The sequence below is a fragment of the Ahaetulla prasina genome, chromosome 1 (genome assembly GCF_028640845.1).
Source record: "Ahaetulla prasina isolate Xishuangbanna chromosome 1, ASM2864084v1, whole genome shotgun sequence".
Lineage (NCBI taxonomy): Eukaryota > Metazoa > Chordata > Lepidosauria > Squamata > Colubridae > Ahaetulla > Ahaetulla prasina.
The window spans coordinates 50,171,940-50,195,840 of record NC_080539.1 but is presented as its reverse complement, the minus strand read 5'-3'; the positions used below and the strand labels follow the sequence as shown (position 1 = coordinate 50,195,840).

The 23,901-nt window shown below is 37.3% G+C and overlaps 1 protein-coding gene across 1 annotated transcript in view; it reads left to right on the top strand.

Moving 5' to 3' along the window:
• PRKCE (protein kinase C epsilon) overlaps positions 1-23,901 on the top strand; it is a 355,908-nt gene that overhangs the window by 251,634 nt on the left and 80,373 nt on the right. Inside the window, exons 3-8 of the mRNA XM_058165212.1 lie at positions 1,892-2,051; positions 3,228-3,262; positions 8,103-8,188; positions 9,711-9,840; positions 14,151-14,293; positions 19,901-19,997. Coding sequence (XP_058021195.1) covers positions 1,892-2,051; positions 3,228-3,262; positions 8,103-8,188; positions 9,711-9,840; positions 14,151-14,293; positions 19,901-19,997 — 651 coding nt within the window. The remainder of the gene's footprint in view (positions 1-1,891; positions 2,052-3,227; positions 3,263-8,102; positions 8,189-9,710; positions 9,841-14,150; positions 14,294-19,900; positions 19,998-23,901) is intronic.

The following is a 23,901-nucleotide window of genomic DNA, read 5'->3' as shown; positions in this document are numbered from 1 at the left end:
ATTTCTTTTACCAGAAGTCTTGCTATGGTGCTCTGAGATACTTGGGCTGCCTCAGTAAAAACAGATTGAGATCAAAGGATGTTACACACTACACATTTAGACTAAAACAGGATCCCAGAGGCAGATCTCAGTAACTGGGAAAAACTTTTAGGTGTGTTACCCTTCACATTGTGCTAGTTCACAATTTCCTAAGAGCATCAAGGGTTCTGTAGTACATTAGTACCTCGGGATTAGCTGAATATTGGCCATTTTGAAACCCAAAGCATCAAGTCTGGAAATATTTCCTGATCCCTCTTCATCCTATATATTTCATTATGACACAAGGCAGCTCTGAGATCATTACCTGCAGGTTGAATCCTTTGGGTTTATTTCCAAAGATGTCTCTCTTCAACTAGGCTGGATGATGCAGGTCCTTCCTATGATTCCCCCCTCCTTGTAAACCCAAAAGCTGGGGTTGGAGCTGCTGTGAGACGCTTATTCAGATAAATGTAACACAGCGGGAAGCAGCAGCATAGCATCAGTGTGGCTTTGCTTTGACACAGCTTTAAACACAGCTGGTAGCCAAAATGTGCATATGTGCATAAGAGAGATATCTTTGCACATCATGGCTTCCGCAGCAACTGTGATTAATGCAATAGCTGAAGTAAGGGGAAAAAAGTGCTGCATTTCCATTAAACAAAAATAAAAAAGGCAAAATACGAAATCCCAGTGTTTTGATGTACAAAAGGGAATTTCACAGCAACAATAACAACAAAATTGGTTGGCTCTTATATCCGATTTGTCTAAAGCATCTGTAGAAAAATCTGCTGATAATTATAGTTTTGAAAGGAGGTATGTTGATAGAATTAGCTGTTACCTCAGCTCAATAATTAATTTTCAATATACCTAATGCAGATAGAGTGCTGATGCTTCCCATTCATGCTGTTCTAATTTGTGTTATTATCCTGCAGTTTCATTAAGGGAAGAGATATAATGTGATTTATTTTGTTACAATCAAACAATATATAGATTTCTGAGAATTAATGGTCATGAAAGGATTGGGTGCTGGACCATAGAAATCGGTGTAGGTGACAGTGTTATGATTCAGCTCTTCCATAATTGCAGACTGCTTTCATCAGCACACTGTATCCTCCAAAGGGCTCACTCCAGCAAGACCTATTATCAAGACCTCTCCAAGATATTGTGGAGAGGTGTCTTGGTGAAATTCACTGAGCCCCAAGCTTTTGAAAATATGCTATTGTTGTGTAGCAATCAGTGAGTGGACATTGGGACACCCTGGATTAAATCCATCCTCCTGGCTTTGGGTTTCTCTCTTTCCCTCAGCCCAAAATACTCATAAGGGTTATTATTGTAAGGATAAAAGACCTCTATGTAAATCATCTTAAGCTCCAGGAGGAAAGGTGGGATATAATAGATCTAATTTAATATCTCAGACATTCTCCCTCCCAACTATCAGTTCATTAGTCCCCTAAGAATTCAAAATTATATATCCATTGCTGAATCCTTTATGATTTCAAATATTTCACACATCTTTTCCAATCTGGTGATCTCTGAATGCATTGATCTCCAATCAGTATGCCCATTGGGAATGAGTTGAAGTCCAACACATTCAAAGGCACTAGATTAATGAAGTTTCTGCATACATTTAAGCCGATTCATACAATCATACATAGTATTAAACATTTACTTTAAAACAAAGGGATTCACAATACTTATATCAGAAAACAGTATGGTGATGTGGTGGAACATATATAGAAACTTGGATATATGAGAATTGATTTGAAGTTGTGCTTTTTTATTTCTGTTCTTCAATTTTGTGCCTGGAATATTAATATTTGTTAATCTCTTCCATTTTTCTCTTTCTCTTTCTCTCTCTCTTTATTCCCTTCAGCACCCAAAGACAATGAAGAAAGAGTATTTAGGGAACGGATGCGCCCCAGGAAGCGCCAGGGGGCAGTGCGACGCAGGGTCCATCAGGTTAATGGGCACAAGTTTATGGCCACCTATCTTAGACAACCAACCTATTGTTCACACTGCCGAGACTTTATATGGTAAATTTTATTACATGGAGACTTTTCTCATCTCATCTGGCTTAGTTTTTTTTCCCCATGGTAACATGATTACTATTGTTGTTTTGGCTATTGGAAACCCTTCGTATTAATCCTTTCAGGAAAATAATAATTAATGAAATAATGGTGTCATTATTTTACACATTGAGAAATGCAAAGGCTTTCTGTAACTTTGTGGTTATGTACCTTTTTACCTAATTATTCATTATGCAAGCATCTATAGTGGATATCAAATTCTTTGTACTGTAGTTAAAAAAAAGATTAAGACTGTAATCAGGTGAACACATTACTGGGATAAGATTCACTGAATAAAGTGGGATTTGCTTCCGAGTAGAAATGTACAGGGTTGCATTGTAAGGCAATTAGTATAGATTTTTCTTGATTTGGATTTTCTCATTTCCAAATAATGAAAAAGAATTGAATATCTCAAAAATATTCAGCCACAGTTAACTTCCTAGCCACTATTATGGCATGGTTACACAAACTATAGCTCACTGAACTCCTTCAGATTATCTCATCCCATCTGATTCTATTGCTAAGAAACTTGTCCCTCAGTATAAGGTAGAAATGCTTTGTCTGAACTTGATCCATACATCTTTACATAGAAGCGAACATCAGTGGGATCTAATTTGTTGTTAGAACTGGAATTGAAGCACAGCAGAAGGTCATGTTAAGATCAATGTAAGATTAATTTGGACTATAGGACCTCTTTGTGTTACATCTGTACTTCTAATAGGTATGTGGCGAAGAGAGTGCAGCGATAGCTTTTCTGGTTTCTGCAGTGATGAAACAAAGAAGGTAGCCCTTGCCAAATGTTTGGAAGTTTCACAGCTAATGAAGATGTTAGGGATAAGATTGGCAAAGGAACTGGGGAAAAATTGAATTAGTAGAGAAAATGAAAAGAAAATAGCTTGGTGGTATTTCATAAAATGTAAGATGGAAAGAAGGCAAAGTGAGTTTTATCACATACATTCATTTATTTGCATCTGTGGAATTTTAAGGAGAATGTTCGTGCATAAATAGGAATGTATCCAGCATGGTCTTCCATACTGTATAGTCATTTTTAGCCATTTGCTATATGATAAATGACAATGTGAAATTATATTTTTGGTCTATTCCTAATATGTTCTTTACTATTCTTTTTTTTAAAAACAACAGGGGAGTAATAGGAAAGCAAGGGTACCAATGTCAAGGTAAGAAAAATTGTACATTTTATGAATATGTATGGAATGTATAAGGAACTCTGATTATTAGGTGTCACGATTCTCTGACCAGAATCCTGACCAGATGAACTAATTCTACTTTATTGTAAGGCTACCTTAACAGAAGTGCCAACAAAAGTGCGTATAGTCAAAACTATGGTTTTCCCAGTTGCAATGTATGGCTGTGAAGGTTGGACCATAAGGAAGGTTAAGCGCCAAAGAATTGAGGCCTTTGAACTCTGATGCTGGAGAAGACTCCTGCGAGTCCCTTGGACTGCAAGGCAAACAAACAAGTCAGTCCTAGAGGAGATCAACCCTGATTGCTCTTTAGAAGGCCAGATACTGAAGATGAAACTGAAATACTTTGGCCACCTAATGAGAAAGAAGGACTCACTGGAGAAGAGCCTAATGCTGGGAAAGATTGAGGGCAAAAGAAGAAGGGGACGACAGAGAATGACTGGATGGATGGAGCAGTTGGCATGAGTTTAAATGGACTCCAGTGGATAGTAGAGGATAGAAAGGCCTGGAGGAACGTTGTCCATGGGGTCATGATGGGTCGGACATGACTTCGCAACTAACAACAACAACAACAACCTTAACAGAATCTAGAAAATCTGATAGTACAAAGCTCCTGCCCTCTCTTTTACATCCAAAAGTTAGGGAAGTTCCTTTCTGAATTTCTTTCTATGCCCATTAAATAGCTGGGTGTATGCCCTCTCTTATCTGATCATTTCCTAGGCAGCATCTCTTCCCCCAGTCTCCCAAAATTAGGGAGTTGGAGGCTAAAATATATAAAGAATGGTTGCAGGAATTGGGTTTGTCTCGTCTAGTGAAAAGAAGGACTAGAGGTGACATGATAGCAGTGTTCCAATATTTGAGGGGCTGCCACAAAGAAGAGAGGGGGCGGTCACCCTATTATCCAAAGCACCAGATGGCAAAAACAATAGATGGAAATTAAACAAGGAGAGAAGCAAACTAGAACTAAAAAGAAGTTTCCTAACAATGAGAACAATGGAACAGCTTGCCTTCAGAAGTTGTGGATGCTCCATCTTTGGAAATTTTTAAAAAGAGACGGTACAGCCACTCTCTGGAATGGTATAGGGGACGGGTGTCAAACTCACAGCATCTCGTTGCCATCAAGTGATGTATCGCAATGCTTTTTCCCTTTGTGAAACTGGGATGGGTGTAGCCTGCATGTGACACATCTGGCCCACGGGCCACCAGTTTGACACCCTTGGAATAGGGTCTCCTGCTTGTACAGGGGGTTGGACTAGAAGACCTCCAAGGTCCCTTCCAACTCTGTATTCTGTTAAGATCAGTTCCACATTCTATCACATTAGAGGCTTAGAGGAAATGACTTCCTTACTGTTTTTTATAAATTCCCAGTAATTTTGGAAGTCCCTACATGAATAATAAAAATGTACATATAGTCAACTTGATTTTTCAGTCCTTTTCAGTGCATAGTAAGTTGGGAACGGGTGGGGGAGTTGTTCTGAATATGCAGCACCTGAGATGTCCCTCTACAGAGAATAATGAAGGGTATTCTGGTGTTTCCCCCGGGAGAGCCTCCATGGACTTTGGATAGAAGATAAGCCTTGTTGAATCCATTCCTCTTAATCCCGCAAGATTATTTGTCTGTTTCCTTCATGGTTTTTGTAATGCAGACCTCATCTGGACAGCACACTACAGAATAAAAATAGAAAATAAACACAAAAAGACATACAATTAATAAAAATCCCCAGATGGCCCCCATAAACACTGAGTCCTGGTTAAGGTACGGTGCAGTAGTGTTGATTTAACAGCTGCCCACAATGGCTCATCGGATGCCTTTCAGAAGCTTACAGTCTGCAATTGAATAAAACTGGCATTGCTATTACATTTCCCCCACCCATTCCCAATTTACTATGCAAGTAGAAAACATATAGAAGGTGTAGAATAGAATAGAATAGAATAGAATAGAATAGAATAGAATAGAATAGAATAGAATAGAATAGAATAGAATAGAATAGAATAGAATTCTTTATTGGCCAAGTGTGATTGGACACACAAGGAATTTGTCTTGGTGCATATGGTCTCAGTGTACATAAAAGAAAAGATATGTTCATCACGAATCATAAGGTACAGCACTTGATGATAGTCATAGAAGATGTTAGTACAGACAGGATAAACGGATAACATAAAAATAGTTGTCATTGAACATTCTTAATTTAAAAGTTATCAGTAAACCAATAGGAAAATTCTAGTTGTATCGCTTATGTTATTAAGATACCCAGGCCTGAGGTGCTCCTGAGCTTGATTGTTCTCTTATAGACGTTTAATTACCCAAACTAGGTAACTTCATCAGTGCATACCTAGAGCTGCTAGCTGCTCTTGGACACATTATTTGATATTAATATGTCCTTTAGGATTAAGATTAGTTATCTATTTTAGATTTTAAGATATTGAAATATTTCCTTGAATAGGCTCTTTGACAAAAAGCTTGCTCGTTTCCACTAAGACTCAGATTTTTATGATGAGTATTGATTGTTAATTCATAATATTTCTAAAATACTATAATTTGAGCCTGGTCACTTGTGTCTTGGATGAGAGCCCTGGCTTAATTTGTTCAACAATCCATTTCTTTGTCTTCATGGTTGGCTATGATATTCTCAGATATCTTTTCCAACACCAGATTTCAAAACTGTCAGTATTTTTTTCTGCTCATTTTCTTCAAAGTCCAACTTTCATTTTCACAGAGTGTCACTGGCAGGATTTCTTCAAAGCAAACATAGCCATCAAACAACTGAAACAATACCTCTAGATGGACAGCATCAGATAGCTAAAAATCAAATTGATTATATCATTGTCAACAATGATTCAGTTATAGCATCAAGGACATGACTAGGTGCTGACTGTGGAACAAGCTTCAAATTAAGCTAAAGAAGAAGAAGAAAAGCAATTAGTTTGCACAATATGATCTTCAGTATATAAATATCGTTTTCAAGAAGAATATCGGGAATCACTTTGAAGTACCTATTGATAGAGAACCAGAGTTACTCTGGAATGAATTTAAAGAAATCATTAAGGATGATATGATAATGAGACTGCATAAGATGAACAAACAGAAGAAAACTAGACATCAACACAAATCATGGAAATTCTCAAGAAGACAAGAGAAACCAAAGCCAAGAAAGACAAAAATCTCAGGAAGGAATTTAACAAGTTTCAGAGTGCCGTTAGAAAAGACAAAGAAGCAGTAGTACAACAACATGGGATTGAAGATGGGAATAGACATAAGGATAGTGTTCCAAAAGATCTTTAAATTCAGAAAAAGGTTCCCACTGCAAATTGGTATGCTAAAGGATGACAATGTATTAGCCAATTCAAAGTACTAGCCAATTCAAAGAAAATGAAAGAAAGATACGGTATACTAAAAACATTATACAGAAAATAGTTTAGAATCCAAAAAATCTTAAATGATTAAGACTCAGAAGCTAACCACAATAAGCTCCAAACTATAGTTGTAATTATAAGTTTATGATACTTATGATACGGTGGTCCATGATGGCTTGACAGCCAGCAAATAAAAGTAGTCCTCGCTTAACAAATGGTTGGTTAGTGACCATTCAAAATTCTGACAATCTTCCCAAACAATACTTATGACCCAATTCTGAAGTTTAGACCCCAGTCATATGACTATATTTGGGGCACATGGCAACCAGCTCTTTTTTACAGCTGGTTGCAGCACTCTGCAGTCATATTGCCATGATTTATAATGCATTTTGTCAGTTTCTGGTCTTTGGACTATTTTCTGGCAAAAACTGCCCATGGGACCTCATTGATTCTCTTAACGGCCGTTGTGTTCACTTTACAACTGTGATGTTTATTTAACAACTGCTGCAAAACAAGTGGTAAAATCAGGTCATTTATATATAAAAGCTTCTATAACTTACCCAGTTTTCTTCTTCAAATAAACTGATCAGTCTTTATATTAACAGGTTAACTAAAATTTTGGCTGCTACCTAGCTTCACCTCAGTGATTGATTATCACTGTGATTAGTCAAAATCCATTATTAGAAGTTGATTTGTTTCAGATAGGTGTAATTAAGGTTAACTACAATATGCTTGGCTTTGGATGACACAGCAAATTATGAGTAACCTTAAACAGAAATAAACACTTCAGATGTTTTGTTCTCTTGCCAAGAGAGGCAGTGAAATAGAAGGATGTGAGTCCAAGTATCACTGCATTAAGGTTGAACATGTCCAAAACAATTCAATTTTTTTATAAATATGAATTTATTTTATATCTTCTTTGCATTATTTTTATACCATCTACTCAGTCTGTTCCAAGTAGCTTACAATTCTAAAGCAATAAAATATTTTCAAAACCAATTGACAATAACACTGTGACAGCTCATTTTGAACAAGAGGCAGTTATGTTCTAGAAATATTTCCTTATATGGTAGTTTGGAATAGTCTGTTGCCTTTTCCAGATTGTTCAATATGATTTCATTGATTTAGAATGTTTATGGAGCCTCAGAACTTCATTGCCCTTCTGTGAAAGTGCAAACAGATATTTTTACACTATTTAAAATGTGATAGAGTCATAAGAATATGAACTACCTTTACTCTTATTAATTGGAGTTTTCTTGCCCACTTGGAAGCCTCAATTCCAATAGGATTCCTAGACTATCCTTTTGTCCCGCCTCCCTTTTTCACACAGACCAGAATCTAATTTAGGCCTTTTAGAAGACCCCTGGTGAGGAATGAGGATAGGGATGAATCCCCCAGAATTTCTCATTTAATTTAATTTTACTCTTTCATAATGGATAAAATAATCTCTTGTTTACAGTTTGCACTTGCGTAGTCCACAAGCGATGCCATGAGCTTATAATAACAAAGTGTGCTGGCTTGAAGAAGCAGGAAGCCCATGATGAGGTAAATATTTACAGAAGGAATGCCTAAATAAAAGGAAACTGTGCAGAGTTAATGTGTTTAAGGCAAGGTTCTTCCAAATAACCAGTCTTTCCATCTCTTGATTTAAAATACACACAAAACTGATCTAGGTTGTTTTGACTGTCTTCAGATCTAGACATCAAGACGCTGTGAGCACAAACATGATGGGTCTAGAGCTCTTAGAGAGCCAAAATTACTTAGCTATGGCCTTTTCTGGCCAATGGCTGACTACAGTGAATTGCTAGTCAATAGTGTTGCCTTGCTGGCCTTGTCCCTCAAGTCCATGTCTAAACACTACTTCTTCTGCCCTCTTCACGAAAATAAAAGAAAATAAATTACCAGTGCTTTCCCATCTGGCAAATGTCCATCACCGTATTTTCCTAATTCCTAATGCTGCATGCCATCCTACTGGATTTCATAATCATGTCAGCATCCTGCTATAAAGGTTCCCATATGATGGTAGGTTTGGTGAGCCATATGACTCCTCCAGTGATCATACAGTCTATCCCTTTAAGCACAGGGCAGTCATATACTTGAGCCACTGCCTCAACATAATGGTTTCTTGTCCATATCTACAATATCTGATTTTGATCTATCCCTGATCTGCCCAGGGATAGATCAAAATAGCTTCTGTATCAATGTGATTAGCAATGGGAGTTCGCCTTACCCACCCTAGGGACTGCATTTTCACTTGGAAAACCTCTTAACCTCAAATTGCTACCACCTCTCCCATTTATATATATAAAAAAAGAGAGAGATAAAGTGTTACAGGATTGGTGGGGTTTGTCTGGTTTCTGATTTGTTTGCATCATTCTAATTATATCTGCATGGGGAGAATGAAACATTTCAGTGGAAGCAGTGATTATTGCTTTTCAAAAAATTGATGGTTCTGAACTATCCTCCCAGGCTATGAAGGTGACTGACTGCCATTTGCTTTGGGAAAGTTATAATGTAAGTTTTAGTTCAGCATTTCTTGAGGGCAACTAATTTGGAGAAGGCTAATTTCAACTCTCAGAGTAATAAGTAATAAGTAATAAGATACTGTGCACTCATGGACTTCTTGCTAAAAAGTTCACCTGTTCAGATCCCTCTTCTATTGCATTTCCATTTTCCAAGGGGCATTGTTCTTACCTCATTTTCAATGTCCCCCTTGCCTTGCAAGACAACAAGAGATATATTATGCCAGTTAGTGACCTACAGTAGCAACTAATGCTACATATTATGCCAGCAGGATCTTGTGATTTCCTGTATTGATTTCATTCTTGGATTCCAGTTTTCTGGAATTACTGAACTGATACAGTAATACTGTATATCTTTAAGTGCAATAGGAAACTTAAAAAGAGGGTAGCAACTTTATTTTTCAAGTAGTTGAGATTAATTCAATGTTTTCTAATTTTTGGCAACTCTAAGATGGGTGGACTTCATCTCCCAAAATTCACCAACCAGCCACACTGGATTAAACAGTAGCATGCTAACTGGTCCTTTTGCACTTTTGATCTTCCAGGTGGGTTCTCAGCGTTTCAGTGTCAACATGCCTCACAAGTTTAGCATTCACAATTACAAAGTGCCCACCTTCTGTGACCACTGTGGTTCATTACTTTGGGGTCTTCTGAGACAAGGTTTACAATGCAAAGGTAAGATATATTTTCTCTTTAAAGGCAGGATTTTGCTATTAATGTTATAGCTTAATCCCATTCATGCCTATCTTGATGTACATTAAACTAGTCATGGTTGTCCGAAAGTCTAGTTGCCTTTTGAAAAAGCACCTGTGGGACATTAAACTGAAACAAAATAGGTCTTAGATAATTCCCCTTTGGTTGGTACAACACTATTATATAATTAAAGTAATAAAGCTCTTACAAGTAAATTATGTAAACTGCAACCTAAAAAGTAAGAGTTAAATATCCTTGCACTGCTCAAGTCAGTAGCCTTGAGCATGTTTTCATGCTCTTATAAGATCTTATATAAGATCAAGCTCTTATAGACCTAGTTGTAATAGATAAGTTATGTTTCCATGTGTAATTGCACAGTAATGCACTAATTTGCATGTGACAGCTAAAACAGGGTTCTCAGAAAATTATATAATACCCAGTTAATGGAATAATTTGATCTATAGTTCTGGCCTTGCGTTCAGAGAAAGTTTTGCCCAGACTGAAATGTTTTTCAGATTTAACTCTCAGTCTGTGTGGTTGATTAAGTACCAAGAATAAAATACTTCATTTTCATTGGGAATTTTTGTCTGTATGAGCAATATAAATTGCAAGCATGTGGTGGACAATCTGGCCAGATTCAGAAAGTGACATGCAAAAATATAAACTCCCTAAATTAATGGCATTATTTGATAGTGATAAATATGGGGGGGAAATTGCAATGTGGGACAATTAGGATCACATAGTGAAGCAGAGGGTACATTTGAGAATTTACTATAGTCTCTAACATAATTCTTGAGTCTGAATACACAACCATTTATTTTCTGTGCACATTTAAGTACTCTCCTGTCTGTTCTTTTCACTAGTTATAACTGATGTAAAATGAGCATAATTCCCACTCTCACTTTGGGGGTGAGAGATCATCTGATGTGAACTAGCACACTTGCTAAATAAACTCATTCTATCCTCAAGATCTATCTCAAATTTTATTAGGAATAACAAACACAGAACTTAAACCTAAATATCCCAAATTTGTTTCTTTTCATTTGTGGGTCTTTCCATTGGAATATAAATCCATAGGTAAGAGCACCAAAGGTTATATTCCAAAGCTAAAAAAAATCTCTGCTTATTAAATGCTGACATTAATGGGATTTCTTGGGGGGCGATGACAAGAGAGCCAACATAAGATATTCAACAGCAGAGTTTTACCACAGACCTTTGCACAAATTTAATACTTCTATAGATTCATGAACTTGTTTTGTTTTATTATGGCATTAGTATGTATGCATACATTCCACCACAGAATCAGGCATGAAAATGTGAATTATATGCATTCTTCTAAAATACACATTTTTGTAAGGATTTTTGTTTTCATTGGAAAATTAGAAAATGAAAGCAACAAATAACTTTCCTTTAAAAATCTGTACCCAACATCTTTGCCAGCATTAGATTTATGCTAGAGTAGAGAGAAATGCTGTAAACTTCAACTTTCCAATGTAAAATCACATTTTAGTGGTCAGCATTCTCTATTTTGCCATCTCATATTCATAATGGGTGTTATATATCTTGCAGTTTATACTTTGCCATAGCACACATAAGGGAAAAAGCTTAGTACTTCAAATAATCCCTTTACTTATTTATTTCTAACTGCAAACAGAACAGAAAGTATCTAAAATATTTCAAAAAGAAAGACCAGGGGAAATAAGGATGTCCAGCCACTGCTGTCATTTTTCATACTGGCCTTTTCAAATCTGAGTTGGAGACATTTCTATTTTTCCTCAGTAACTTTCGTGTTTTAAAAAATGCAATATTGGGCCATATTCAGGATAAGATTTGGACTCTTTTTCTCAGTAAAGACCCAGATAAAACATAGATCAATCATGTGAGGATTTTGATTTCTGAATAATTTGAGGAGCATTCTAGAAGGATGCTGTTTTGAAAGCACAGTGATCTTTTTCTTTGGGTAAAAGGGCAAATTGAAATCTCAGCTTTGTAATAAATATTCTTTCATTGTGTGGCATCACTCCAGACACAATGACAACAAAACAGGAAAGGATAGGATTGTAAAATGGACCTAAAGATAGACCCAAATTATTTTTTCTCCACCAGATTTTTAGCAATCTGCATCAATTTGGTACAGAGGAATTTTCTCCCACAAATTTCCTTACCTTTTTGTTTCATTTCTGCAAAATCTGCATGTTACTTTAATTTCCTCCACAAAAAAGCACAAGGGTAATCCAGCACTGCTATGATGACAGTAAACCCCCCCCCCAAAAAAGAGGTTGGCCATTAAACAATCTCTTCCCAGTTATTTGATGCTTCTACTTGTACATTTGAAATCAATATATTTATGTGAAGCATATATATTATTCCTTTTTTTTTTTTGGTTTTAATTTGTGGTCTGCATTTACAAGGCTCAAGGGCTGATTGCAGTTTCTTCTGCAAACAGGCAGGATGATGACGGAAATTCTTGTGTTACTATGACCATGGTAACTGATATAACTGGCTATAACTGGAAAAATTGCTGCCAGTTATCCCTATTTATTGAAGCTAGTTACATGCACGGCCCACCTGTCAGTTATATTCCACTAAGGGATAAAAGCTTTGTGGTTAGCAGGTATAGAGAACAAGTGAATCTCTACAGAGGAAACACAGAGATGATGTAAGGGAAATTAAACTGAGGCAAATAAAGAAATGAAAGAAGAAACATAGATTCAGAAAGCTGTTGTGCTGCAGCAATAACAAAAAGAATACTGTGGAGTGATTAGGGGGTGAGAGGGTAATAAGGGATGCACAAAAGGAGACCTCTGGGAAGCAGGAAATGAGGGTTCAGAAGTACCTGTGGTATAGAGATGGAGGGAAAATAAAGTAGGAAGAACTTGAAAGAAGGGACTTCAGTGAATTTTGGAGGTGTGATTGAGATATGATGATCAAAGTGGGTAACATTAAATGAAAACATGCTGTGCCCAAAAGAGGATAAAATGAAAGCCCAGAGAAAGGGATGACGATATATATATATAGATAAGTGAAGGCTTCTGAGAATGAAGGTAAAGAATCATGAATATGCAAAGTTATCAGAATTGGATTTTTTAAAAAAGTAAAAACCCTGAACTAAAATGGCAACAAAAATATTGTTCCTGTTTAACACAACATTGTGAGCTCTTTGAGTTGTCAAAATGTCGAAGTGCTCGTATTGATTTTAGCTATATATAATTCACTCTAAAATCTTACAAGGAAGCTTGCTTGTTTTTGCTTTCCTCTTTTCCTTGTTCATTGCCTTTGTCTCCCACATTTCCTTCAGGAACTCAAGCAGGTCAAGTACTTCACTCCTAAAGTGCTATGGGCTAAATTGTACTGAAGAGTAATGATCGGTCCAGAGTCTGTTTATGAATTTCATGACTGACAGTGTGACCTGGGTCTTCATGGTCTTTCTTATTTTTGTACCACAATGGGTGTGTTGATTTTATTTTCCAGAAAAACTGCTACTGAATCTTTGTAGCCAAACATTTGAAGGAGCGACAGGAACAAGTCCCTACAGTGTATTTATTTGATTGCTGTTGTACAGAAGATTGCAGTTAGAATAGGGGCAGATTAAAAACATTTTTTATCAGCATCCATGCTTAATTTCTGTTCCTCCCCACCCCCACCCCGATTTTCTGGTTTTCTAAGCAACCATAATGTCATGTAAGATCAAAAATTTCTCAAGTTTCTTTCTCATTTTTGGTAAGTTGGGAAAAGTTATTGTAAGGAAGTAAATTATTCAGCTTATTTTCTTTATTTGGGGGTTTGCAAATGGCTCCAAAATTGTACTGATGAATTGGACTGGCCCACCCAAATTCAGGTGGGTTGCTCCCAGTTCGCCCTGGTTCGGGTGAATTGGTAGTGGTGGCAGCAGGAGGCTCCACCCAGCCATCATAAAAAAAGCTCTGTGCATGCGCAGAAGTGCCACACGCTCATGATGCGAGTGAGCACACTCCATGCTACCGATAGCAAACTGGTAGTGCCGGAATTTGAAACCCACTACTGGAGGAGAGTATTGTTCATTCCTGAGTTACTCTTTAGTTTGATCCTGCAAGCCAGTTCTTTATAGAATAAAACTTATCTGAACTGTCAACAATCTGTTTAGTCTATTAAATCAGATTCTCACTACCTGGACCAGGACCTTTTACTATCAGTAATAGGCATTTTATGAATAATACAGATAAATAATGGATAGTAATATATTTTACTTAATCTTAATCTCATTTAACCCGGATCTTTCTTGCCCCCTCCCTTCTGTTTGGTTTAAATTACAGTTTGCAAGATGAATGTACATAGACGCTGTGAAACAAACGTAGCACCCAACTGTGGAGTAGATGCTAGAGGGATCGCTAAAGTACTTGCGGATCTTGGCGTTACTCCAGATAAGATCACTAATAGCGGACAAAGGAGGAAGAAGGTAACCAAGGAAACAATTTAAAATATGAACTAACAATGGTTCTGCACTGTGAAGCATGGGAGACATCTTGTGTACTTTTAGTTTAGATTTTAGAACATAACTATATGTTCTGTTTCCTTTAAGGATCCTCAAGGAATGTATCTGTCACTTCCTAAACCAGACGACCTGATGATTGCCCTCACAAACCAATGGGCAGATTGAACTTCAGCTATCTATCACAGGGGTCTCCAACCTTGGTCCCTTTAAGACTTGTGGACTTCAACTCCCAGAGCTCCTAAACCAGCTTTGCTCTGTGAGTTGAAGTACACAGGTCTTAAAGGGACCAAGGTTGGAGACCCCTGATTTATCAGATTTCACAACAACAAATTACTGAAAAGACTTCCTCCTCTTTCCAAATTCCCTCTTTAGCAATTTAAATACATTAAAATATGCATTTGGAATACATTTATGGAGAGGAATTTGCAAATTAATGTAAAAGCATGACAGTACAATGATTCTGTATTGTCTGGATAAAACGTGCACATGTAGCAATGACCCGGAAATATTTCACCCATCCCAAATATTTATTTCTGGTGCCACTGAAAATGTTGGCCTACTCCCTTCCTATACAAAATAGCAGCCAGTAATGTGGAGTGGTAGATCACGTTGTCATAAGTCAAGATAAGTATTTAAAATAACCTTCCTTAACTTGATGGTATCTAAATTATAGGGCTATAATCTGTCTATAATGTATTTAGGACAACGGTGTTTTGAATCATTGCTGAGTTCCTGATTTACAGATGACTTTTGCTGCATCACTTATAACATGTACTGTAAATTTTTCTTGCTTTAAATAATTATGACAGAAAGAAATTAGATTTAGACGGTTGCATTTTGGGGAGGGAAATCTAACTTTTTTCTTGACATAGTAACTAAAACATGTTACCTATGAATAAGAAAGCTTGACATTATGCTTGAAATCCATGATTTTGCACTTCTCCTACAGCTTCCTCACACAATAGAATTTTTTTTTATAGAATAGAATTTTTTATTGGCCAAGTGAGATTGGACACACAAGGAATTTGTCTTGGTGCATATGCTCTCAGTGTACATAAAAGAAAAGATACGTTCATCAAGGTACAACATTTACAACACAATTGATGATCAATATATCAATATAAATCATAAGGATTGCCAGCAACAAGTTATAGTCATACAGTCATAAGTGGAAAGAGATTGGCGATGGGAACTATGAAACGATTAATAGTAGTGCAGATTCAGTAAATAGTCTGACAGTGTTGAGGGAATTATTTGTTCTTGTGAAAAAACTGTTCTTGTGTCTAGTTGTTCTGGTGTGCAGTGCTCTATAGCGTCGTTTTGAGGGTAGGAGTTGAAACAGTTTATGTCCAGGATGCGAGGGATCTGCAAATATTTTCACGGCCCTCTTCTTGATTCGTGCAGTATACAGGTCCTCAATGGAAGGCAAGTTGGTAGCAATTATTTTTTCTGCAGTTCTAATTATCCTCTGAAGTCTGTGTTTTTCTTGTTGGGTTGCAGAACCGAACCAGACAGTTATAGAGGTGCAAATGACAGACTCAATAATTCCTCTGTAGAACTGGATCAGCAGCTCCTTGGGCAGTTTGAGCTTACTGAGTTGGCGCAGAAAGAACATTCTTTGTTGTCCTTTTTAATGATGTTTTGATGTTAGCTGTCCATTTGAGATCTTGCGATATGATAGAACCCAGAAATTTGAAGGTTTCTACTGTTGATACTGTGTTGTCAAGTATTGTGAGAGGTGGAAGTATGGAAGGGTTTTCCTAAAGTCTACCACCATTTCTACGGTTTTGAGTGTGTTCAGTTCCAGATTGTTTTGGTTGCACCACAAGGCTAGTTGTTCGACCTCTCGTCTATATCGGATTCGTCATTGTCTCGAATGAGACCAATCACTGTTGTGTCATCTGCGAACTTCAGTAGCTTAACTGATGGATCATTGGAGATGCAGTCATTGGTATACAGAGAGAAGAGAAGTGGGGAGAGCACACAGCCTTGGGGGGCCCCTGTGCTAATTGTACAGGTATTTGATGTGATCTTGCTTAGCTTCACCTGCTGCTTCCTGTTTGTTAGGAAGCTTGTGATCCACTTACAAGTCTGTTCCGGTACCTGTAGCTGGTTTAGCTTAGTTAGAAGAATGTCTGGAATGATGGTATTGAATGCTGAACTAAAGTCTACAAAAAGGACCCTTGCATAGGTCTTTGGAGACTCAAGATGTTGTAGGATGTAGTGCAGAGCCATATTAACAGCATCATCTGTTGATCTATTTGCTCGGTATGCAAATTGCAAGGGGTCTAACAGTGGATCCGTGATGGTTTTCAGGTAGGAAAGCACTAGCCTTTCAAAGGTTTTCATGACTACAGATGTTAAAGCAACTGGTCTGTAGTCATTCAAACACCATCAACCAGGATATATAACTTGTTTCAGTCTGAGGGCCACTTTAGCCCTTTGAATGGCATATTGTAGATTAGAACAAATACTTTTAGTTATTTTAATTCAAGAAGATGAATTACTGTCCACACATGTATTTTTCCTTTCTCTTAAATTACATGACCCAGGTAAATACCCTGCTTTAGAATTACAATACCAGATTAACTCTTTGTTATCTTTTGATGAGACTGAAGACTAATGGGGCTAAAGGATAAATTAGATGCTACACTGAAAATATATGTGACATCATACAAAAAGCCCTTTATTTCTGATGAAAAATATTAACAGTGGGTGTTTGCAGCATAACGGGAATGGGAGGTTATGGTTCTCTTCTCTTTCTAGCTGAGAACAATTTTCCTTACAAGATTCCAGACCACAAAGTAGTAATCCAATAGAAATGAAATTATGGCTATCATAAATCAGATCATTAAGGATCTGACTTTTGGGTGAGAAGGGCTCTGCATTCTGGAAGAAAAGAGATAAATTTCCAGTCCCAGTTTCAGTTCTAATTCCCAATTTCTCCTGCCTTCTGTAATTAATTAAATTATAATCAAAACCTGAAGCTGCATCATGCATATGAAACATATTAAGGGACATTTATTAGCTATTTGTCCCTTAGACTGATGTGACCTTAGTAGCAGTGAAGTCACAGATGGTTGCATTCTTTTTTCAATTGTTAGAAAGAACATTTCTTGTCAGGAAGCCACATAAACATCACAGCCACTGCTTTGAAGTCCCTTTCTGGGAACACACATGAATGTAAATACTCTTAAATGTAAATACTCTTATCTAGTTGAAAAACTCTCTACCCTCTATGCTATTACAATGATGTCAAATGGAAACACAGTGAAATAACATTATTCTGAAACAATTCAGCAGATATTTGCAAAACTGACCCTTCCACAATAACACACATCAGTTAGAAAGTATACTGTAGATATGGAGAATACAATAGTTATACCCAGCGATACATACATGATCAATTCAATATGTAAATCCTATTATGGACAGTATGGCTTTCTCCCAGTTAAGTGTCTAAACATTGCTTTCTGCAGTTGCTTTACTGACTTTAATAGTGAAGTAGAAATAGCATGTGCTGCTTTTTAACTTAATATTGTTGAACTGTCCTATAGGTACTTTTATTTAATGAACTTAATGCTAGCAAGCATGGAGCAACTCACAGTAGCTTCCAACAAAAAGAAAACAGTTATAGAAATAAAACGATGGATCAAAGAACAGCATAGAACAATAAAAACAGGAAAATGATAACCGTAAATAGTGCCAAGTAATGGAATCAATCATCAACCAATCAATTACCTTCCACTTAGAAATAAACAACCTACTCTCTAATAAACAATTTGGTTTCAGAAAAAAGTTATCATGTAACTTACAACTTCTCCACTGTAAAAACATATGGACTACAAATCTTGATCAAGGCAAAACAATAGATGCAATCTACATAGACTTCTGCAAAGCTTTTGACTCAGTAGTACATGATAAACTTCTCCTAAAACTAAAATCCTATGGCATTTCAGGACCCCTTCACAATTGGATAGCTGCTTTTCTGTCTAACAGACAACAAGTGGTTAAAATTGGCAATGCTCTATCAAATTCTGTTCCTGTCAAGAGTGGCGTTCCTCAAGATAGCGTTCTTGGACCAACACTCTTCATACTATACATAAATGATCTTTGTGACCATATCTCAAGTAATTGTGTTCTCTTTGCTGATGATGTCAAACTATTTAACATCACCGACAATACATCTACCATTCAAAAAGACCTTGATCATCTAACCGCTTGGTCTAAAACTTGGCAACTCCAAATCTCAACCAGCAAATGCTCAGTTTTACATATTGGAAAAAAGAACCCAAACACTAAGTACATACTTGATGGACATTACCTTACAGATGACCCCCACCCTGTCAAAGACCTTGGAGTTTTCATATCAAATGACCTAAGTGCCAAAGCCCACTGCAACTACATAGCAAAAAAGGCTCTAGGAGTTGTAAACCTAATCTTATGTAGCTTCTTTTCCAAAAACACTACACTACTAACCAGAGCATATAAAACATTTGCTAGGCCAATTCTTGAATATAGCTCGCCTGTCTGGAACCCACACCGCATTTCAGACATCAGTACAATTGAATGTGTCCAGAAATATTTTACACGAAGAGTTCTCCACTCCTCTGAAAACAACAAAATACCTTATCCCACCAGACTTGAATCCTAGGCTTAGAAAACTTGGAACTCCGTCGCCTTCGACAAGACCTAAGTTTAACTCATAGAATCATCTATTGTAATGTCCTTCCTGTTAAAGACTACTTCAGCTTCAATTGCAATAATACAAGAGCAACCAATAGATTCAAACTTAATGTTAACCGTTTTAATCTAGATTGCAGAAAACATGACTTCTGTAACAGAGTTATCAGTGCTTGGAACACATTACCTGACTCTGTAGTCTCTTCCCATAATCCCAAAAGCTTTAACCAAAAACTTTCTACTATTGACCTCACCCCATTCCTAAGAGGACTATGAGGGGCGTGCATAAGAGCACAAATGTGCCTACCGTTCCTGTCCTATTGTTTGCTTGGTTTTTTTTCTTCTTATATATATATGCTTATACTTCCTTATATTACCTCATATATATGTCTATATACTATATAATCTTTTTATGTGATGCTTATATATATTGTTGTGACAAAATAAATAAATAAAATAAAATAAAAATAAAGAATAGAATAGAATAGAACAGAACAGAACAGAACAGAACAGAACAGAACAGAACAGAACAGAATAGAATAGAATAGAATAACAGAGTTGGAAGGGACCTTGGAGGTCTTCTAGTCCAACCCCCTGCTTAGAGAGGTTGCCTATACCATTTCAGACAAATAGTTATCCAGTCTGTTCTTAAAAATTTGCAGTGTTGGAGCATTTTAAAAAGACTTTTAAAGGGGTTTAAAGGTTGAATACCTTTTAAAGAAACTCCACATTTAAACTTTGATTAAAGATAAAATGTATTTTCAGTTGCCTTTCCCCTTTTTCAGAAAAGCATTGTTATGTAAAGTTACATCTTTGGTGTCTCCTAAATGCCATGTCAGAAGAGCACATAACTGTGATTAAGTATCTCTTTTGTTGGATTATTCTTAGCTTGTTCCCGGTGCAGAATCTCAACCGCCAGTTCCTGGATCCTCACCAGGAGAAGATGACAGATCAAAGTCAGCACCAACTTCCCCATGTGATCAAGGTTCATCAACATATATTTTCTCCTAATAAATAAATTGCATTTATCTTAACATTTTTTTTTTTATTCAAAAAGTTTTTATTAGTCAAAAAAAGGTTTATACAAATACATATCAGGTATGGTAAATTTTCATTTTTCTTATCTAAAATAAGAATTTTACTCAAATTTTTTAACACATACAACAGCCATATGGCAAGCAGGTGACACGAAGTAGCTAAGTTTACAAATTTTAAATACGTAATAAAGAAGAGTCAAGAATAAACAGAATATCGTACGAAAGAGAATAAGGAAAACCAACACAATCCCAAATATCTTTATCACTTCCTAGTTTTGGATCTCAGAACTCTGGGTTCAGCCTGACCCAACTCCAGGGCCGCAACAGCGGCAGCCGCTTCCGCCCCATGATCTATAACCTCCCCTTCTTCAATTCCTGGGTCATCTGATTCCAGGAGGGCTTTGTGTTCCTCCACATAGGCCGTAGCCTCCATAATTGTACTGATTTTTTCGTAATGCCCTCCCGGAAAATCATCAATCCCTCTGGCATCAGCCATCTGAAGCCCACTCCTTCTGGTACAATTTGCTTGACAAAAATAATATTTCTTTCTTTTTCACGTACCTGTCTGGGAATCTGCCTCAGAATGGCTATCTCCCTGCCCCTGTAAATCAGTGCCCCACTCCTATGTTTTCTAAAATTTCATCTCTCGTCTCTCTTCTCACAAATTTGACATGAACCTCTCTGGGAACTGCATGCGTGCGTGCATATTGCTAATTAACTCTATAAACTCGATCCACATCCCAATTCATGAAATCAACACCTCTCCCAAGAAATTCTCCCAACAATTTAGTCACAACATCTCTCAAGTCTTCTTGGTCCACTTCTTCCAAATTTTGAAACCTAAGGAAATAAGACATTTTATCCATCTGTAGTCCAAGCACAGCAATGCCTGTCCTCTCCTCTCTTTTCTGCACTGCCGCATCTCACCCTCAAACCTTCCACTTTCTGCTTGTTTTCTGCTGAAACTTGTTGAGTATCCTTTAAATCCTTTTGGATAGTCACAATTTCTGCTCTTATTTCATCAATTTCTTGTCCATATTAGATAACTTTTCCAAAATTCTCTCCATCTCTCCAGCAGTTGGTCTCTGACCTTTTGCCATTAAGGAAAAAAAAATACAAAATCCTCAGGCAGGCACAGTATCCTTGTAATTTCCTCCGGATCCACCAGGGGGCACTCACAGGAGCAACGAGTCCAGAGTACAGTTAGTCAACCAGGAAGCCGAAGGGAAGTGATGTCATCAAAATTCTCATAGTGAAGGCGGAAGCTGGGCGCCACCACTGTTCCCCAGAAGGAGGGGCCTCAAACCTTCCCTCCTAAATTTCTCCATCACCTCTTCTCTCCAGAGCTCCACAAAACCGGTAATCTTCTTATTTTAAGTTCTCCTCTCTCCAGAATAACTCGTGCTCCTTCCAACCGCAGGGGAGAAAACCCCCGCACTCCGGGCACTCCACTCACGTTTACCGATATTCCTTCCTGTTAAAGACTACTTCAGCTTCAATTGCAATAATACAAGAGCAACCAATAGATTCAAACTTAATGTTAACCGTTTTAATCTAGATTGCAGAAAACATGACTTCTGTAACAGAGTTATCAGTGCTTGGAACACATTACCTGACTCTGTAGTCTCTTCCCATAATCCCAAAAGCTTTAACCAAAAACTTTCTACTATTAACCTCACCCCATTCCTAAGAGGACTATGAGGGGCGTGCATAAGAGCACAAATGTGCCTACCGTTCCTGTCCTATTGTTTGCTTGGTTTTTTTTCTTCTTATATATATATGCTTATACTTCCTTATATTACCTCATATATATGTCTATATACTATATAATCTTTTTATGTGATGCTTATATATATTGTTGTGACAAAATAAATAAATAAAATAAAATAAAAATAAAGAATAGAATAGAATAGAATAGAATAGAACAGAACAGAACAGAACAGAACAGAACAGAACAGAACAGAACAGAATAGAATAGAATAACAGAGTTGGAAGGGACCTTGGAGGTCTTCTAGTCCAACCCCCTGCTTAGAGAGGTTGCCTATACCATTTCAGACAAATAGTTATCCAGTCTGTTCTTAAAAATTTGCAGTGTTGGAGCATTTTAAAAAGACTTTTAAAGGGGTTTAAAGGTTGAATACCTTTTAAAGAAACTCCACATTTAAACTTTGATTAAAGATAAAATGTATTTTCAGTTGCCTTTCCCCTTTTTCAGAAAAGCATTGTTATGTAAAGTTACATCTTTGGTGTCTCCTAAATGCCATGTCAGAAGAGCACATAACTGTGATTAAGTATCTCTTTTGTTGGATTATTCTTAGCTTGTTCCCGGTGCAGAATCTCAACCGCCAGTTCCTGGATCCTCACCAGGAGAAGATGACAGATCAAAGTCAGCACCAACTTCCCCATGTGATCAAGGTTCATCAACATATATTTTCTCCTAATAAATAAATTGCATTTATCTTAACATTTTTTTTTTATTCAAAAGTTTTATTAGTCAAAAAGGTTTATACAAATACATATCAGGTATGGTAAATTTTCATTTTCTTATCTAAAATAAAATTTTACTCAAATTTTTAACACATACAACAGCCATATGGCAAGCAGGTGACACGAAGTAGCTAAGTTTACAAATTTTAAATACGTAATAAAGAAGAGTCAAGAATAAACAGAATATCGTACGAAAGAGAATAAGGAAAACCAACACAATCCCAAATATCTTTATCACTTCCTAGTTTTGGATCTCAGAACTCTGGGTTCAGCCTGACCCAACTCCAGGGCCGCAACAGCGGCAGCCGCTCCGCCCATGATCTATAACCTCCCTTCTTCAATTCCTGGGTCATCTGATTCCAGGAGGGCTTTGTGTTCCTCCACATAGGCCGTAGCCTCCATAATTGTACTGATTTTTTTCGTAATGCCCTCCCGGAAAATCATCAATCCCTCTGGCATCAGCCATCTGTAGCCCACTCCCTTCTGGTACAATTTGCTTGACAAAAAATAATATTTCTTTCTTTTTTCACGTACCTGTCTGGGAATCTGCCTCAGAATGGCTATCTCCCTGCCCCTGTAAATCAGTGCCCCACTCCTATGTTTTCTAAAATTTCATCTCTCGTCTCTCTTCTCACAAATTTGACATGAACCTCTCTGGGAACTGCATGCGTGCATATTAATTAACTCTATAAACTCGATCCACATCCCAATTCATGAAATCAACACCTCTCCCAAGAAATTCTCCCAACAATTTAGTCACAACATCTCTCAAGTCTTCTTGGTCCACTTCTTCCAAATTTTGAAACCTAAGGAAATAAGACATTTTATCCATCTGTGGTCAAGCACAGCATTGCCTGTCGTCTCCTCTCTTTTCTGCACTGCCGCATCTCACCCTCAAACCTTCCACTTTCTGCTTGTTTTCTGCTGAAACTTGTTGAGTATCCTTTAAATCCTTTTGGATAGTCACAATTTCTGCTCTTATTTCATCAATTTCTTGTCCATATTAGATAACTTTTCCAAAATTCTCTCCATCTCTCCAGCAGTTGGTCTCTGACCTTTTGCCATTAAGGAAAAAAAAATACAAAATCCTCAGGCAGGCACATTATCCTTGTAATTTCCTCCGGATCCACCAGGGGGCACTCACAGGAGCAACGAGTCCAGAGTACAGTTAGTCAACCAGGAAGCCGAAGGGAAGTGATGTCATCAAAATTCTCATAGTGAAGGCGGAAGCTGGGCGCCACCACTGTTCCCCAGAAGGAGGGGCCTCAAACCTTCCCTCCTAAATTTCTCCATCACCTCTTCTCTCCAGAGCTCCACAAAACCGGTAATCTTCTTATTTTAAGTTCTCCTCTCTCCAGAATAACT